Below are 19,475 nucleotides of genomic sequence, written 5' to 3' on the forward strand. Positions count from 1 at the left end.
TCTGTGATGAGATTATTTTAAGTAAACTTCATTTTTGGTCTTTGGATTACTTTGTAAGCAGGGCCATCCTAAAAGTAGCAAGTGTCAGTTTTGGACTTAATCAAGGGAGAAAGAAGTTTATATGATTAATTCTATTCAAATGAACCATTAAAATAATTAAGTATCTATGTACTCTTTTTTTTGTGTGTGTGTGGTACGCAGGCCTCTCACTGTTGTGGCCTCTCCTGTTGCGGAGCACAGGCTCCGGGCGCACAGGCTCAGCGGCCAAGGCTCACGGGTCCGTGGGATCTTCCCGGACCGGAGCACGAACCCGCGTCCCCTGCATCGGCAGGCAGATTCTCAACCACTGTGCCACCAGGGAAGCCCAGTATCTATGTACTCTTTAAGTACATGGAAGAGAAATAGAAGACTATACACAAAACTAAATTTAATTTTTTTAGGGTGCTAGGATTGTAGATTTTAAAAAATTTGCTAGCCTTTAAAAAAGTTAGTACTATAAAAGAATTGTTTTTAATATACAGTGCTGTATGTCAATTATATCTCAATAAAACTAGAAGGGAAAAAGAAGAACTGTTTTTTAAATGTAAAACAAATACATAAAAACCCTTAAGTATACACAACCTAATCATCAATTTGGGGAATTTCAAAGGAAAAAGTCATTGCTGTTATGAAGTCATATTATATTGTTCATATTGTTATGAAGTCATCTTCAGTTAGCCTAAGTATACGTCACTGTTACTTTTAACATAAACTAAATGGCCAGATTTATCATTTTTCATACAATTAAAAAAACTCCTCACAAAATATTTATCAATGGGGAAAAAAATCAATGAGAGGGTTACCTTGTCTTTTGACTGTCCCTGTCGAGCAATTGCATCATACTTAATTTTTCCTTCAGCATCCACCTGAATGGCCAGTGCATTTGACATTTTTTTCTTTCGTCCCATATCCAGGGGATACTGGGCCACGTGGATCTCTGGAAAAGCACCTCCATCTCCAAAATCCTATATATTAAAAAGAAATAAAAAGAATATTTAATAGTAGTTTGAGATTTAAGATATATTCACTTATTCAACAAATAACCATTGAGCCCTTATTATGCTAGATGCTACAGAAATGGCAGTAAACAAAACAGAGGTTTCTGACCTTGTGGAGTGTGCATTTTAGTGGGCAAAGATATAAAAAGCATGATTTTTGGCTTGTGATAAATGCCTTGAAAGCAATAAAGGGACTGGGAAGAGGGGCTATTTTCTTTATTATTTTTAAAATTTATTAATTTATTTTAGGCTGCATTGGGTCTTTGTTGCTGCGCGCGGGCTTTCTCTAGTTGCGGTGAACAGGGGCTACTCTTCCTTGCAGTGCGCGGGCTTCTCATTGCGGTGGCTTCTCTTGTTGCTGAGCACAGGCTCTAGGTGCGTGGACTTCAGTAGCTGTGGCTTGTGGGCTCTAGAGTGCAAGCTCAGTAGTTGTGGCGCACAGGCTTAGTTGCTCTGCAGCATGTGGGATCTTCCCGGACCAGGGCTCGAACCCGTGTCCCCTGCATTGGCAGGCGGATTCTTAACCACTGTGCCACCAGGGAAGTCCCAAGAGGGGCTATTTTTGATAGTGTGGTTGGGATAACCTTTGTGAAGAGGTAACATGAGCTAAAGCCTGAATGATGAGAAATCAGTCATGGGAAAATCTGAAGGAAGCATTTTCTAGGCAGATTATATAGCAAGTGTGAAGGCCCTGCTGCAAGAACGAACTTGGCATGTTCTAGGAAATGAGTGTCCACTGGGGCTGTAGCTTACTGAGGGCAGAAGAGCAGACATATAGGTGATAAGTCTGCATGGGTGTACAAACACCACATCACGAAAGGGCTTCTAGACCACGGCAAGGATGTGGATTTTATGTACATGACAGGAAGAAATTAAACAAAATGTTTAGCATAAGGAAAAGATTTTCCATTTTAGCATACATAATTTTCTTAGTGAAGGACAGGTCATTCATGCTATAGGTAGAGCAAAAATGTAAAGTATTAGGGAGTTCCCTGGTGGCCTAGTGGTTAGGATTCCGGGCTTTCACCACTGTGGCCCAGGTTCAATCCCTGGTCGGGGAACTGAGATCCCGCAAGCTGAGCAGCACAGCCAAAAAAAAAAAAAGTATAGAATTATATTTCTTCTTCAGATTTTAACAACATCTTATTTATTCAGTGTTCCATGAGAAGCAAATAAATAGGAAGGACCCAGAAATGAGTTTACCACATTTCTAACGATGATTATACAATTACTTAGAAGAGAATTAAGACTTCTAAAGTAGAACAAGCTAAGTCTATCAATGAAGTTTAATATTACAAAAATGTATATCATCAAATTAACATATGAATATTAAATATAATTTAAATAGTTTTGTTAAATTTAATAATACTTGCCCACACATATATTCTCATTTAATTCTTGTAGTTCTTCAACACCTCATATTTTCATATGGAAAAAATTCAAGTTTAGAAAAGTTAAAAGTGATTTTTCCAAGGTTTCATGGATAGCTATGAGGACCTGAACCCAGATCTTTTGACTCCAAAAGTTGTTAAATTTTTTACTAAACTGAAATACCCTGACTCAAAAAAAGGCAAATCATTTCACTAAGAAATGAGAGAAAAAAAATATTAATATTAATCATTTAGAGGGGGTTTGATGGAAAAAAATTATGAAAATAGCCACTTTTATATGATCTCCTCCTTCAAGAAATATTCCATTAGATCCTGGATATGTGATTTTCTAGGTACAACATGCTTACTTGCTAAAGAAAGGTTTGACATTTTTTAAAACAAACAATAAAGCTAAAGGAGACGTTTTCTTGTAAATTAGGCAGAAAATAGTTAAGGTATTCCCAAGAAAGGTACGACCTGTAGCCAGGCCATCAATCTGACACGGGCTCAGATTTACTAGAGTTCTTCAACTATAATAAGCACTTCAAGACTGTAGATGTGGCATTACGTGGTCATAAAGCTTGCCAGAAAAATCATAGCTTTTACTTTAAAAACTAGAACAAGATGCTTTCTTCCACAGAACTTTCACTCTCCTCAAGAAGCACTCACAGTATTTCTATTAGCTGGCCATTTTGGTTTGATTTTCAAATAAACTGTTCTGCTCCACCAGGATATATGACACTTTTGATAGTCAAGTAAGATTTTAAAAGCTAATAGTACCTGAATGTCCTGATGCTGAAATCCAAGTAAGGATGAGATTTCTACTGTAGGTAAAATGATGCCTGCCACCCCACCCTAATCTATCGAGAGGCCAAAAGTAGAGCATCTGTAATCCCTAAAAAGAAACACTCAAGCCTTCTGTTAGATAATGACAAGTTCTGTCTTTCTTGCCACAGATAAGACGGCATCACAGCTTCCTTGATATCTTTTATTTTGCTCTGCTTCTCACAAATTACATTATCAGTGAAAACAAAAGCAAACACAACAAAAAATCCCATCATAAGTGTGGTAAGACTGGCTTTCACACACTAGAATTAATAAGGACCAGAGGAGGACCGCTGATCAAAAATCAACCAGAGAAACAAAAAAATCACCAGGGAATATGTTAGGAGAAGACATGATCTCTTTACTTGAGTGTTCTTCTTCTAGGCTGTACAAAGAGTTTGGTAGGGCAGGGGTAATGACAAACATGAGAGAGGCTGAGAATACAGTTGCCTTTTTATAGGTGCTAAGCAACATATTTCAATCCACTGAATACTTAGTTCACTATGATCACCACTTGCAGGCAGATGAAAAAAAGCTAAGGACACTTGGCCCTTCCCATTTGTAAAGTAAAATTATAACCATATAAAGACAGAACACGACAAAGTGATAAAATGAAAATAACTGGCCCTAATATGGGAAAGGAAATAGTTAATCAAGTCCAGGAAGTACAGAGAGTCCCATACAGGATAAATACAAGGAGAAATACGCCAAGACACATATTAATCAAACTGTTAAAAATTAAATACAAAGAAAGCATATTAAAAGCAGCAAGGGAAAAACAACAAATAACACACAAGGGAATCCCCATAAGGTTAACAGCTGATCTCTCAGCAGAAACCCTACAAGCCAGAAGGGAGTGGCAGGACATACTGAAAGTGATGAAGGAGAAAAACCTGCAACCAAGACTACTCTACCCAGCAAGGATCTCATTCAGATTTGATGGAGAAATTAAAACCTTTACAGACAAGCAAAAGCTGAGAGAGTTCAGCACCACCAAACCAGCTTTACAACAAATGCTAAAGGAACTTCTCTAGACAAGAAACACAAGAGAAGGAAAAGACCTATAATAACGAACCCAAAACAATTTAGAAAATGGGAATAGGAACATACATATCGATAATTACCTTAAATGTAAATGGACTAAATGCTCCCACCAAAAGACACAGATTGGCTGAATGGATACAAAAACAAGACCCTTATATATGCTGTCTACAAGAGACCCACTTCAGACCTAGAGACACATACAGACTGAAAGTAAGGGGATGGAAAAAGATATTCCATGCAAATGGAAACCAAAAGAAAGCTGGAGTAGCAATTCTCATATCAGACAAAATAGACTTTAAAATAAGGACTATTAAAAGAGACAAAGAAGGACACTACATAATGATCAAGGGATCCATCCAAGAAGAAAATATAACAATTGTAAATATTTATGCACCCAACATAGGAGCACCTCAATACATAAGGCAAATACTAACAGCCATAAAAGGGGAGATCGACAGTAACACATTCATAGTAGGGGACTTTAACACCCCACTTTCACCCAAGGACAGATCATCCAAAATGAAAATAAATGAGGAAACACAAGCTTTAAATGATACATTAAACAAGATGGACTTAATTGATATTTATAGGACACTCCATCCAAAAACAACAGAATACACATTTTTCTCAAGTGCTCATGGAACATTCTCCAGGATAGATCATATCTTGGGTCACAAATCAAGCCTTGGTAAATTTAAGAAAATTGAAATTGTATCAAGTATCTTTTCTGACCACAACGCCATGAGACTAGATATCAATTACAGGAAAAGATCTGTAAAAAATACAAACACATGGAGGCTAAACAATACACTACTTAATAATGAAGTGATCACTGAAGAAATCAAAGAGGAAATAAAAAAATACCTAGAAACAAATGACAATGGAGACACAACGACCCGAAACCTATGGGATGCAGCAAAAGCAGTTCTAAGGGGGAAGTTTATAGCAATACAAGCCCACCTTAAGAAGCAGGAAACATCTTGAATAAACAACCTAACCTTGCACCTCAGGCAATTAGAGAAAGAAGAACAAAAAAACCCCAAAGCTAGCAGAAGGAAAGAAATCATAAAAATCAGATCAGAAATAAATGAAAAAGAAATGAAGGAAACGATAGCAAAGATCAATTAAAGTAAAAGCTGGTTCTTTGAGAAGATAAACAAAATAGATAAATCACTAGCCAGACTCATCAAGAAAAAAAGGGAGAAGACTCAAATCAATAGAATTAGAAATGAAAAAGGAGAAGTAACAACTGACACTGCAGAAATAAAAAAAATCATGAGAGATTACTACAAGCAACTCTATGCCAATAAAATGGACAACCTGGAAGAAATGGACAAATTCTAAGAAATGCACAACATACCAAGACTGAATCAGGAAGAAATAGAAAATATGAACAGACCAATCACAAGCACTGAAATTGAAACTGTGATTAAAAATCTTCCAACAAACAAAAGCCCACGACCAGATGGCTTCACAGGTGAATTCTATCAAACGTTTAGAGAAGAGCTAACACCTATCCTTCTCAAACTCTTCCAAAATATAGCAGAGGAAGGAACACTCCCAAATTCCTTCTACGAGGCCACCATCACCTTGATACCAAAATCAGACAAGGATGTCACAAAGAAAGAAAACTACAGGCCAATATCACTGATGAACATAGATGCAAAAATCCTCAACAAAATACTAGCAAACAGAATCCAACAGCACATTAAAAGGATCATACACCATGATCAAGTGGGGTTTATTCCAGGAATGCAAGGATTCTTCAATATACGCAAATCTATCAATGTGATAAACCATATTAACAAATTGAAGGAGAAAAACCATATGATCATCTCAATAGATGCAGAGAAAGCTTTCGACAAAATTCAACACCCATTTATGATAAAAACCCTCCAGAAAGTAGGCATAGAGGGAACTTTCCTCAACATAATAAAGGTCATATATGACAAGCCCACAGCAAACATCATCCTCAATGGTGAAAAACTGAAAGCATTTCCACTAAGATCAGGAACAAGACAAGGTTGCCCACTCTCACCACTCTTATTCAACATAGTTTTGGAAGTTTTAGCCACAGCAATCAGAGAAGAAAAGGAAATAAAAGGAATCCAAATTGGAAAAGAAGAAGTAAAGCTGTCACTGTTTGCAGATGACATGATACTATACATAGAGAATCCTAAAGATACTACCAGAAAACTACTAGAGCTAATCAATGAATTTGGTAAAGTAGCAGGATACAAAATTAATGCACAGAAATCTCTGGCATTCCTATATACTAATGATGAAAAATCTGAAAGTGAAATCAAGAAAACACTCCCATTTGCCACTGCAACAAAAAGAATAAAATATCTAGGAATAAACCTACCTAAGGAGACAAAAGAGCTGTATGCAGAAAATTATAAGACACTGATAAAAGAAATTAAAGATGATACAAATAGATGGAGAGATATACCATGTTCTTGGATGGGAAGAATCAACATTGTGAAAATGACTCTACTACCCAAAGCAATCTACAGATTCAATGCAATCCCTATCAAACTACCACTGGCATTTTTCACAGAACTAGAACAAAATATTTCACAATTTGTATGGAAACACAAAAGACCCCGAATAGCCAAAGCAATCTTGAGAACGAAAAAAGGAGCTGGAGGAATCAGGCTCCCTGACTTCAGACTATACTACAAAGCTACAGTAATCAAGACAGTATGGTACTGGCACAAAAACAGAAAGATAGATCAATGGAACAGGGTAGAAAGCCCAGAGATAAACCCACGCACATATGGACACCTTATCTTTGATAAAGGTGGCAGGAAAGTACAGTGGAGAAAGGACAGCCTCTTCAATAAATGGTGCTGGGAAAACTGGACAGGTACATGTAAAAGTATGAGATTAGATCACTCCCTAACACCATACACAAAAATAAGCTCAAAATGGATTAAAGACCTAAATGTAAGGCCAGACACTATCAAACTCTTAGAGGAAAACATAGGCAGAACACTCTATGACATAAATCACAGCAAGATCCTTTCTGACCCACCTCCTAGAGTAATGGAAATAAAAACAAAAATAAACAAATGGGACCTAATGAAACTTCAAAGCTTTTGCACAGCAAAGGAAACCATAAACAAGACCAAAAGACAACCCTCAGAATGGGAGAAAATATTTGCAAATGAAGCAACTGACAAAGGATTAATCTCCAAAATTTACAAGCAGCTCATGCAGCTCAATAACAAAAAAACAAACAACCCAATCCAAAAATGGGCAGAAGACCTAAATAGACATTTCTCCAAAGAAGATATACAGAATGCCAACAAAGACATGAAAGAATACTCAACATCATTAATCATTAGAGAAATGCAAATCAAAACTACAATGAGATATCATCTCACACCAGTCAGAATGGCCATCATCAAAAAATCTACAAACAATAAATGCTGGAGAGGGTGTGGAGAAAAGGGAACACTCTTGCACTGCTGGTGGGGATGTGAATTGGTTCAGCCACTATGGAGAACAGTATGGAGGTTCCTTAAAAAACTACAAATAGAATTACCATATGACCCAGCAATCCCACTACTGGGCATATACCCTGAGAAAACCAAAATTCAAAAAGAGTCATGTACCAAAATGTTCACTGCAGCTCTATTTACAATAGCCCGGAGATGGAAACAACCTAAGTGCCCACCATCAGATGAATGGATAAAGAAGATGGGGCACATATATACAATGGAATATTACTCAGCCTTAAAAAGAAATGAAATTGAGCTATTTGTAATGAGATGGATAGACCTAGAGTCTGTCATACAGAGTGAAGTAAGTCAGAAAGAAAAAGACAAATACCGTATGCTAACACATATATATGGAATTTAAGAAAAAAAAAATGTCATGAAGAACCTAGGGGTAAGACAGGAATAAAGACGCAGACCTACTGGAGAACGGACTTGAGGATATGGAGAGGGGGAAAGGTGAGCTTTGACAGGGAGAGAGAGAGTTATGGACATATACACACTAACAAATGGAGTAAGGTAGATAGCTAGTGGGAAGCAGCCGCATGGCACAGGGATATTAGCTCGGTGCTTTGTGACAGCCTGGAGGGGTGGAATAGGGAGAGTGGGAGGGAGGGAGACGCAAGAGGGAAGACATATGGGAACATATGTATATGTATAACTGATTCACTTTGTTATAAAGCAGAAACTAACACACCATTGTAAAGCAATTATACCCCAATAAAGATGTTAAAAAAAAAAAAAAAAGAAAATAACTGGGTACAAACATGAATAGGCACAGAGGTTTTCAATAGGGCAGGTATATCCCTTGGGAATTGGAGGAGGACAATTTGCAGGAGTCAGAATGAATACAGGGAGATGGAGAACAGGAAGCAGCTTGGAGGAGGGAAGTCTCAAATGTCTGTGTTTCCCCCTAGATTAAAAAAAAGGTGATCAAGCATGGGCAGTATGCCCTGGAATTAGGGAAAGGAATATGCACTGAGCTGACGCACAAGATCCTGTGAATAGGTGCTGCCAAAAAAGTTTGTTCTTTGGGAACAAGCTAGAGATATAAAAAGATCATTTCAGATTCCTCCTTCTCCCTCACTGCCTCTGAATCAACCAACAAATTCTGTCTCTTATACCTTCCCCCAAATTTATCTAATCTGTATGTTAGGATATATTAACATTCTCAAGTTGAAGATAAGAAAACAGATGAAGAGAGCTTAGGACCTGTCCAGGGTGACACAAAGAGTAAGGAACAGGGCTTCCCTGGTGGCGCAGTGGTTGAGAGTCCACCTGCCGACGCAGGGGACACGGGTTCGTGCCCCGGTCTGGGAAGATCCCACATGCCGCGGAGCAGCTGGGCCTGTGAGCCATGGCCGCTGAGCCTGCGCGTCCGGAGCCTGTGCTCCGCAACGGGAGAGGCCACAGCAGTGAGAGGCCCGTGTACCGCAAAAAAAAAAAAAAAAGAGTAAGGAACACAGCTATAATGCAAAACAATTAATTAAAAAAAACCTCCTTGTCAGTGTTCTATCCACTATACCAACAGGAAGAAATCAGAAAAGGAAATGCTGCTGGAGTTTTCCCTGGAGGAATGTTGTTTCTTCAGGGTGATGCAGCATTGTGCATGAAGGGGAGAGGGAGGGAAAGGCACCTGAACGTGAAACCATTTTTCATCTTTTTCCTCTTACTTTCCCATTATTTTCCATATACTATAATCCCCCCCAAACATAAAGGGTTTGTTAGTTTCTTCTGTACATAAGTAACAGTTTGACATAAGAATAGACATAAATTGTACACTTTTTCAGTGATCATAAAGCAGTGTGAATAAGCAAGAAGAAAAAGCTCAATCTTCTGAGGGAAGTACATGTCTTGAGAGCTCACAACCAGAATTTCTATCATACTGACATTCATATGCAGAAGTTCTAGGGTTTAAACTTATTTTACAAAGGTGCTATAATAATTTTCAGCACAATTATTTACCTCTAATAACCGAGGTATCCAGCCTTTCCGGTACCCGTATGGGGGAGGTTCTCTTCGAGAGGAGACCAGTGAGGTCTGTCGTGATCTCTGCGATCTTGCTTTTTCTTCAGCCTCAAGCTGGTCCTGAGATAGCTGAGTAGGTGCAGGTAAAAAGCTATAAGCAAAGATAATAAAAGTCAGAATTTTTAAAACTCTTATATTTGATTATTGCAATTTGGCCATCAGACACTATTTTCCTGTAATACTTTTTCCTTTGAGCAAAAGAACAAACTTTCCAATGATTTATGGCAGGATTATCAGTCATTTTATTATGCCTGGAAAGAAATAAGTACTAACAGACATACAGTAAAATCATCTGACCAGGATGCAGGCAACTGGTGCCCAGAATAAAAAATTAACAGATATTTCACATAATAAACCAATGAGTTTTTATGCTTCCACCTTTCTTTTCTTACAATAAGTAAATTTTCTCAATTACCAAGGGGTCAACTCTTTAGTATATGGTTTTCTTAGTGTCTTTACTAGTCTTTTACTCCTTATTTTTAACTATTTTACTCTTATGCTTCCTACTTTTAACTATTTTAGCATCAGTACAAAAAAATAATTAGCACTGAATGTAGCAAAGAGGTGGATAAAAAAAGAAAACACGAGTTGCACATTTAAGTGTGTTTTTTCCCAAGGTATCTAGTTTACAATGGAATTTAAAATTTAAGAGGTCAAAGATCCAAAGCAGAAATTCTAAAGATGTAATTTGGTACTCTTGAATCAAAGCAGCCTTTCTACTAAACCATTCTTAACTTTTAAGTATGATAAATGTTATTATAGAGATATCCCAAAGTACCACAAAAGGATTCCAGTATATGAATAATACATTTAATGGAAAAGTTAAGGTTCCTTTGTGATTCTTGACTAGTAAGAATATGTGAATAGGGCTTCCCTGGTGGCGCAGTGGTTGAGAGTCCGCCTGCCAATGCAGGGGACACGGGTTCGTGCCCCCGTCTGGGAAGATCCCACATGCCGCGGAGCGGCTGGGCCCGTGAGCCATGGCCGCTGAGCCTGCGCGTCCAGAGCCTGTGCTCTGCAACAGGAGAGGCCACAACAGTGAGAGGCCCGCGTACCGCAAAAAAAAAGAATATGTGAATAAGCAGTAGAGCTTATTTATTCAAAAATATTTAGTGGTTGCTGGGGTGCAGGCACTGTGTTAGGTAGGCAATGAGATGATGAACAGAAAAAGACAGCTGAGTCCTGCAGGGGAGAGAGACAATCAAAATCACACAAATCCATAGTAATCCACTTACTAAGTGATAAGAAAAAGTACAAAGTGTTATGACAGCGTATGTCAGAGGGCTCTAATCCAGTCTGGCGGGTCAGGTAATGTGATGGCTAAGAACTCAAGAGTTCAAATCCTACCTATGCCACTCACTAACCTGGATTAGTTGTTTACCCCTCTGAACCTCAGTTTTCTCATCTGTAATGACAGACCATAAGATTACCTATCTCACAGAGCTGTAATAAGTATTAAATGACAGTACCCATGAACCACTTGGCACGGTGTCTAAATACCATTCAATAGGTGTTCCATAAATATTTGATTATTTGGAGCTGTTCCCCAATTCCCCCAGTTTGGGTTAGTTGCCCAAACTAACCACCCATGCTCTCACAAGACCCTCTATGTATCATTATTACAATATCTACCTTATTTACTGCTATCATCTATTTATTTACCTTTCTTTCTCTCATTAGACTGTAGGCAACTTGAGGGCAGGAATCACGCCTTCTGTTTCTTTTATTCCTCTCTACGCATTGTCTAGCTAGCTCACAGCAGGGCCTACTTCAATGTTGGCAAAATAAATATATTCACTCTTCCCTTTGCACTCATTTTTATGTTACTTGTTCCTTTAAACAAGCCATCTCGGGATCTTTACATTTGGTTTCCCACTGCCATAAAGTATTCTATTTACTTATTAAGAAAACTCTTCCCCAGATTTTTTAGTGCTTGCTTCTTAGTATTCATTGTCCCTGCTCAATTATACCTCCCAACAGCTGTCACATGACCACCTTGTCCAAAACAGCATTCCACCCCACACTTTGAGTCACTCTCTATCCCTTTATTTGTATTTTATTCTTAGTACTTACTACCTGAACTTGCATTACTGATTTGTTTACTCCTGCAGTCTGTCTTCCCTAGAATATAAGTTCCATGAGGATAAGAGGTTTGCCTGACTGATTCAATACTGTAAAACCAACCCTAGCCTGACACATAGTAGACTTTCAACACATGCGATTTACTAACTGGATGAATGGAGTCAAACGTTTTGGGCTTATACCACAGTTGTTTTCAGTAAACCATGTATACCCAATACATAGGAGGGATACAAAGACAGTAACAAAGAAGCCAAAATATTTACTTATGTTTCATTTCTCTTGTCTTTACCTTCTGTTGGAAGAACCAGTCAGTAAAATGATCAAAAGGCATTGTTTGGACAAACCAGTAAACACGAAATCTGGCCTGGATTACGATTAGAACACACCCTAGCCTTCCAGGGGGTCTTAATTTTGTTGTTCCCTGTAAAAGATGATATTCCCATGAGGTACACTCCTATGGTGGGGGTGGGCTGCATAAGCCAGCAGAAAGTCTACCTCAGTGTTTCTCAACTGGGAGCAAAATATCTACAATGTAGACATTTGACAATGTCTGGAGACATCTTGATTGTTAGAACTTGGGAGGTAGGGGGTAGAAAGGGGTTTGGAGGTTCCACTGGCATCTAGTGGGTAGAGGCCAAAGATGCTGCTAAACATCTTAATATGCGCAGGACAGTCCCATACAAGAATGAATTATCCAGTCCAAAACATCAGTAGTGCCACTGTGGAGACATCTTAGTCTATCCTTTCCCCTTTACTAAAGAAAGCGTATTAAATGCAAGTGATATTATTAGATACATAACCTTAAACACACGAGTTTAGAAAGTTAAATCAGTATGACTTTAAATCTTTAGTTAGTAACACCAGGACTGTAACACATCAGCATGTCCAGTCCCTGCTGTTAAGAATCCCTGGTAGATTTCAGAGATAAAAGTTCACCTGGAAACTTGAGACCATCTCTAGAAACCAAATTAGCTAAAACTCAACAAAATCTGAAAGCTATGTAAGTCAAGCTATTTAAAGACTGCACTCTGCCCCTGCAATTTTAAGGAAAAATAATAATAATTTTTTGGCCACGCCACACAGTTCCCCCAACCAGGGATTGAACCCGCGTCCCCTGCATTGGAAGCGCTGAGTGTTAACCACTGGACCACCAGGGAAGTCCCTGCCACTGCACTTTTAAGCACACAATACCCACAATATCTCTGATATTTTTCCTTTGTGTCCTTTTCCAATTCCATCTTTTCCACAAAGCCTTTCCTCATAACTCGACTAGTCTTTGTCACACTTCTCCCATCTGGAGAGCACTCAATCAAATGTTTGCTGCCTGCAACATTTACTAAAGAACACGCTCCATTTCATTCAGCTCATTCCATCTAATTCTTTTTGCACTTAAGGTTAGTACTACACAATAAGCATTCTGTGTGGTTCTTTGTTTCATATCTGTATGCCTTGTACCCCATCTTCCCTGCAGCCAAAGACTGTCAGATTTTCTTCTGTATACACACAAGCCCTAGGATAGAGCAAGGCATCCAAAAGTAATTCCCCAAAGAATTTTCTGATTCAATTATGTTTAGGATTCATAACTGTCATCAGCCAGGAAAAACGTATGTGAGGAGAATGAAGGGTGTTTAGGGAACTCAAGCGTATGTACTAACGCGATTACTTTCTTTACCTTCTGTGACACTCAACTTTTCCTGTTGCGTTCGTTCGCATGGAAAGTTTTTCTATTTAGATGGGGCAGCAAGGTCGACAACTAATAGGAGTTACGTAACTCCTTGGAATCTCCCCCTTAAGCATCTTTCTCTTAAAGGCGGGGACCACTTTACTTGCGGTTGCCAAGGCAACCGGGACAGCAAAAATCCGAAGTGGTTCCATCTACGGGAAGAAATTCTAAGGCCCAAAGTTAAAGTGCGGAGCAGCGGCGCGAATTAGTAGACAGCGGCCAGTGCTATGGCTGATTTTAAATCTCCGTTCAGTGCCGCGCCCCCACCTTTTTTTTCCCGGGAATCCTTGTTTAGGGACAGAGACAGGAGAGAGACTTCGGCAGGCGAACGGCAGTAAGCCAGGCGGTCGCCTCCCACCCGCTTCACTGTGCCAAGACAAATAAGCCACTGCCCTCCACACTCCCATCGCGCCCACCCGAGCCGCGGACCCGAGGGCGCTCTCTCCACACCCCCAAGATGCTTAAGCGAAAACACATGCGACTCCTCCGCATCTTAAGCCAGAGAACTATTCCCCACGCCGCGGCTTTCGGTCCTAGTGAGGGGGCGAGCTCAACCCGGGAAGCCGCTCAGGAAAGACCCCAGCTTCGGCTAGGCCTAGTCGCCCCGGCGGCCGGAGAGAGGGCCTAGCCGTGGCCTCGGCCTATGTCGCTCTGTGACCCGGGCCGGGTTACTGCCCGGAGAGTGTGGGAAGAGAAATGAAAAAGGTGGGTACTCCCAGACCCTTCCGTATCGAGGACCCAAATCAACAACTCACCTGGTGAGCGCCATCTTCTTCCGCTTCTTCCAGCGCGAGCGACAGCACCGCGGGGCGGGTCTTTCCCGGCAGAGAGGTGGGGAAAGGAAGGAGCGCGCGGTGCGCAGGCGCCCTTGCCGAATGGCCTTCAGGGATTTGTAGTTCTTTGAACAAGACTACAATTCGGTTCTCTTCTAACTGGAGTTATCACGGGATAAGCGCTTCAGTTAAGAAAAAGCAAATGCATCTCTTCCACTGTGACACGATAGAGCGTTCTCTAGGCAAAATACTAACGAAGTTGAGATGCTTTTTAAGTCTCTTTATTTTATTCTACACTTAATCACATTTTCCTTGTTGGGGTCCCAAATACGAAAGCCTTCCGGGGGCGGCAACGTTAAATAAAAGAGTGGGAAATCGTGAGACTGGCGAATGCAGAATTATTGGACGCTGTGAAAACATTCACACTCAAAAATTTTTACACGCTTTCTTTCTCCACACTCCACCTCCAAAACACTCTCCAGGGGGGAGGTATTGTGTGATCCTTAGTAAGTTACCTTTAGAACACTCCTTATGTGTATTATGTATGTATGTTTTTATATACGTAAGTGTTTTAGATAGATTGTATTTACATAGATTATGGATTAAACACAGTCTTTGATGAAGTGATAGGATACATGAAATCTGCTTCAAAATATTGGGGAGAGGGAGGTGGGTGGAATATACGGTAGATGAAACAAGAATAGCTATGAGTTTTGATCACTGTTGAGGCTAGATAATGGGGAAATGGATATTTATTATATTATTCTCTCTACTCTTGTATACGTTTGAAATCTTCCATGATGTAGAAACGAACTTTTTTTTTTTTTTTTCGCGGTACGCGGACCTCTCACTGTTGTGGCCTCTCCCGTTGCGAAGCACAGGCTCCGGACGCGCAGGCTCAGCGGCCATGGCTCACGGGCCCAGCCGCTCTACAGCATGTGAGATCTTCCCGGACCGGGCACGAACCCGGGTCCCCTGCATCAGCAGGCGGACTCTCAACCACTGCGCCACCAGGGAAGCCCGAAACGAACTTTTAATAGCAGTATAGCACACATACAGAAAGGTGCATGCACTCAGTGTACAGTTCTTTGAATTTTTCCAAACCACACGCACTAGTTTGAGCAGCAGCAGAAGCACCCCACATCCAAGATCACTTGATTTCTGGTGTGACAAGATGTTCAAGGCTAATTTAGTACTTTTTCTGCCCCAGACCTTGAATCAATCCTTTATCCAAGAAGGTTTTCTTTAAGTGGAAAGTGATATTTAAAGAAAATCTGGATGCTACAAATGCTCATCGTTACTGGGCAATTATTGTTTGTAAGCCTTTTCAGTGGACAGAGCTAAAAAATTCACATAGACACATAGTTTTTGAGAAAATGCATCATGCATTTATACTAATATTCCAATCCAAGTTTAGGATTATACAGATTTTACTTTGATTTTATATGTGTATCTCTTCTGAAAATCTCAGTACCTAATGGTGTTAACATAATTACTCATTTGCCTTATCCTACTATATATATAATGGTTTCAGAATAACATTTCTAATATGATTACTAAACATATGCCTAAAGATAATAGTTTCTGAATTTTATTTTCAAGTCTTTTCTGTCCTCAGGGTATATCTCTCTAGGCATGTACAGTCAAGTTGCATTGCTTTAAAGTGACTTGGAATAATTCCTCCGTGTGTCATTATGCCACTAGCTTGATACCCAGTTAGGTCTGAATATTTCATTTTGCTTTGGATTTTTGGGAGCTGCTTTTTTTAAAAAACATAGTTTTGTGAAACACTTATATGGTTTCAAATCCAAAATTTACCAAGCAGGTAGTACATTTAGAGAAGTCTAGATTATTTCCCTGTCTCTTCCTTCTTTTTCCTTTCCTCACCCTGTAGATAACGTTTAAAAATATTTTTTATAGTTTATCCTTCCACTTAAAAGTATACACAAATAAGTATATATATTTTTAATAAATTTAATTAATTAATTAATTAATTAATTTTTTGGCTGCGTTGGGTCTTCGTTGCTGCGTGCGGGTTTCTCTAGTTGCGGCGAAAGGTGGCCAGTCTTAGTTGTGCTGAGCGTGCTTCTCATTGTGGTGGCTTCTCTTGTTGCAGAGCACAGGCTCTAGGTGCACAGTCTTCAGTAGTTGTGGCACGCGGGCTCCATAGTTATGGTTGCGGGCTCTAGAGCGCAGGCTCAGTAGTTGGGCATGGGCTTAGTTGCTCCACGCATATGGGATCTTCCCAGACCAGGGCTTGAACCCATGTCCCATGAATTGGCAGGTGGATTCTTAACCACTGCACCACCAGGGACGTCCCCATATATATTTTTTTATACTTCTTTTTCTTTCTTAGACAAGTAGCAGATACCATACACACTTTTGTTCACTTTGCTTTTTTCCACTTGTCAATATATCTTGGAGATCACTCCTTTGCAGGATATAGAGATTACATCAGAGGCTCTGAACACAGAAAAATCTTGATCTGACGTATGCTTTTAAGACGATCATTATGACTACTATGTTAAAAATGGATTCCAGGAAGCAAGGAAGGAAATGGGGAGACCAATGCGTAGCTTTTGAGATAATTTGGGGAGAGATGCTGATGGCTTAGGCAGGGAGTTAGTAGGGGATATGGTAAGAAGTTGGAATCTGGGTCTATTTTGAAGGTATAAGCAACACATTTTGATGATGGAATTGATGTGAGGTATGAAAGAGAGTAATCAAGGATGAGTCCAACCAGGATAGAGTTGCCATTTACTGAGATGGGAAAACTGCAAGAGGGTCATGTTTGGGGTGGGGGTAGGAAGATCAGGAATTTGGTTTTCAACATGTTACATTTGAAATGCCTTGTTAGACAGCCAAGTAAATGTGTCAAGTAGGCAGTTTGTATACAAGTTTGAAGTATGGGGGAAATGATCTAGGTTGGAGACAGATAGTACTTACATTCATGATACCAGATGAGATTACCAATGGAGGGAGTGTGGGTACAGAAGAGAAGTAGTCCAAGGACAGACTTCTGGAGTTTAGAAGTTGGGGACATGGGAGGAACCAGTAAGGAGACTGAGAGAGAATTGCTAGAGGTTTGATCAATGGAATTAGGAGAGAAAGCATAGGCCTTTCTTTTGGATCAGAAGCTATAAGGTTGTAGGTGTGATTTACCAGTATCTATCTTTCCTGGCATAAAGCAAGAGCCTGTGACAGGGAAGAAAGAAGCCACCATGCAAAAAGGAGAGACCAGAGAGTAAAGAGAAGGAGAGTAAGAGATTGATAGAGGTTGAGACCTCTGAACAACATCATGGGAGTTCCTGGATCCAGCAGTGCCTAAAGACCACACCACCTTGAATTTTTTTAACCAAGTGAGCCAATAAATTATTTTGTTGCTTTAAACTAGTTTGAGCTTATTATCATTTACAACAAAAAGGTTATTTTCTGTGCTCCCATAATAATTGTTCTTCCCCCAGTCTTTTTTTTTAACATCTTTATTGGAGTATAATTGCTTTATAACAGGGTGTTAGTTTCTGCTTTATAACAAAGTGAATCAGCTATACATATACATATATCCCCATATCTCCTCCCTCTTGCATCTCCCTCCCACACTCCCCATCCCACCCCTCGAGGTGGTCACAAAGCACCGAGCTGATCTCCCTGTGCTATGCGACTGCTTCCCACTAGCTATCTATTTTACATTTGGTAGTATTTATAAGTCCATGCCACTCTCTAACTTTGTCCCAGCTTACCCTTCCCCCTCCCTGTGTCCTCAAGTCCATTCTCTACATCTGCGTCTTTATTCCTGTCCTGCCCCTAGGTTATTCAGAACCATTTTTTTTTCAATTCCATACATATGTGTTAGCATACAATATTTGTTTTTCTCTTTCTGACTTACTCTGTGTGACAGACTCTAGGTACATCCACCTCACTACAAATAACTCAATTTCATTTCTTTTTATGGCTGAGTAATATTCCATTGTATATATGTCCCACATCTTCTTTATCCACTCATCTGTTGATGGACACTTAGGTTGCTTCCATGTCCTGGCTATTGTAAATAGAGCTGCAATGAACATTGTGGTACGTGACTCATTTTGAGTTATGGTTCTCTCAGTGTATATGCCCAGTAGTGGGATTGCTGGGTTGTATGGTAGTTCTATTTTTAGTTTTTTAAGTAACTCCATGCTGTTTTCCATAGTGGCTGTATCAATTTACATACCCACCAACAGTGCAAGAGGGTTCTCTTTCGCCACACCCTCTCTAGCATTTATTGTTTGTAGATTTTTTGATGATGGTCATTCTGACTGGTGTGAGGTGATACCTCATTGTAGTTTTGATTTGCATTTCTCTAATGATTAGTGTTGTTGAGCATTCTTTCATGTGTTTGTTGGCAATCTGTATATCTTCTTTGGAGAAATGTCTATTTAGGTCTTCTGCCCATTTTTGGATTGGGTTGTTTGTTTTTTGGATATTGAGCTCCATGAGCTGCTTGTAAATTTGGAGATTAATCCTTTGTCAGTTGCTTCATTTGCAAATATTTTCTCCCATTCTGAGGGTTGTCTTTTCGTGTTGTTTATGGTTTCCTTTGCTGTGCAAAAGCTTTTAAGTTTCATTAGGTTCCATTTGTTTATTTTTGTTTTTATTTCCATTTCTCTAGGAGGTGGGTCAGAAAGGATCTTGCTGTGATTGATGTCATAGAGTGTTCTGCCTATGTTTTCCTCTAAGAGTTTGATAGTGTCTGGCCTTACATTTAGGTCTTTAATCCATTTTGAGTTTATTTTTGTGTATGGTGTTAGGAAGTGTTCTAATTTCATTGTTTTACATGTAGCTTTCCAGTTTTCCCAGCACCACTTATTGAAGAGACTGTCTTTTCTCCATTGTATATTTTTGCCTCATTTATCAAAAATAAGGTGACCATATGTGTGTGGGTTTATCTCTGGGCTTTCTATCCTGTTTCATTGATCTATATTTCTGTTTTTGTGCCAGTACCATACTATCTTGATTACTCTAGCTTTGTAGTATAGTCTGAAATCTGAGAGCCTGATTCCTCCAGCTATGTTTTTCTTTCTCAAGATTGCTTTGGCTATTCAGGGTCTTTT

At 39.5% G+C, this 19,475-nt stretch overlaps 1 protein-coding gene across 1 annotated transcript in view; it reads right to left on the minus strand.

The window, feature by feature from the left end:
• The window catches only part of SNW1 (SNW domain containing 1), a 40,494-nt gene extending 26,029 nt beyond the window's left edge, over positions 1–14,465 (minus strand). The window contains exons 1-3 of the mRNA XM_022576428.3: positions 14,368–14,465; positions 9,745–9,898; positions 843–1,004 (exon numbers count right to left, since the gene is read on the minus strand). Coding sequence (XP_022432136.1) covers positions 843–1,004; positions 9,745–9,898; positions 14,368–14,381 — 330 coding nt within the window. The 5' untranslated portion in view covers positions 14,382–14,465. The remainder of the gene's footprint in view (positions 1–842; positions 1,005–9,744; positions 9,899–14,367) is intronic.
• Positions 14,466–19,475: the final 5,010 nt, after the last annotated feature.

Source organism: Delphinapterus leucas, chromosome 2 (genome assembly GCF_059928025.1).
Source record: "Delphinapterus leucas isolate spDelLeu-1000000601 "Yukka" chromosome 2, BTC_Dleu_Yukka2, whole genome shotgun sequence".
Classification (NCBI taxonomy): domain Eukaryota; kingdom Metazoa; phylum Chordata; class Mammalia; order Artiodactyla; family Monodontidae; genus Delphinapterus; species Delphinapterus leucas.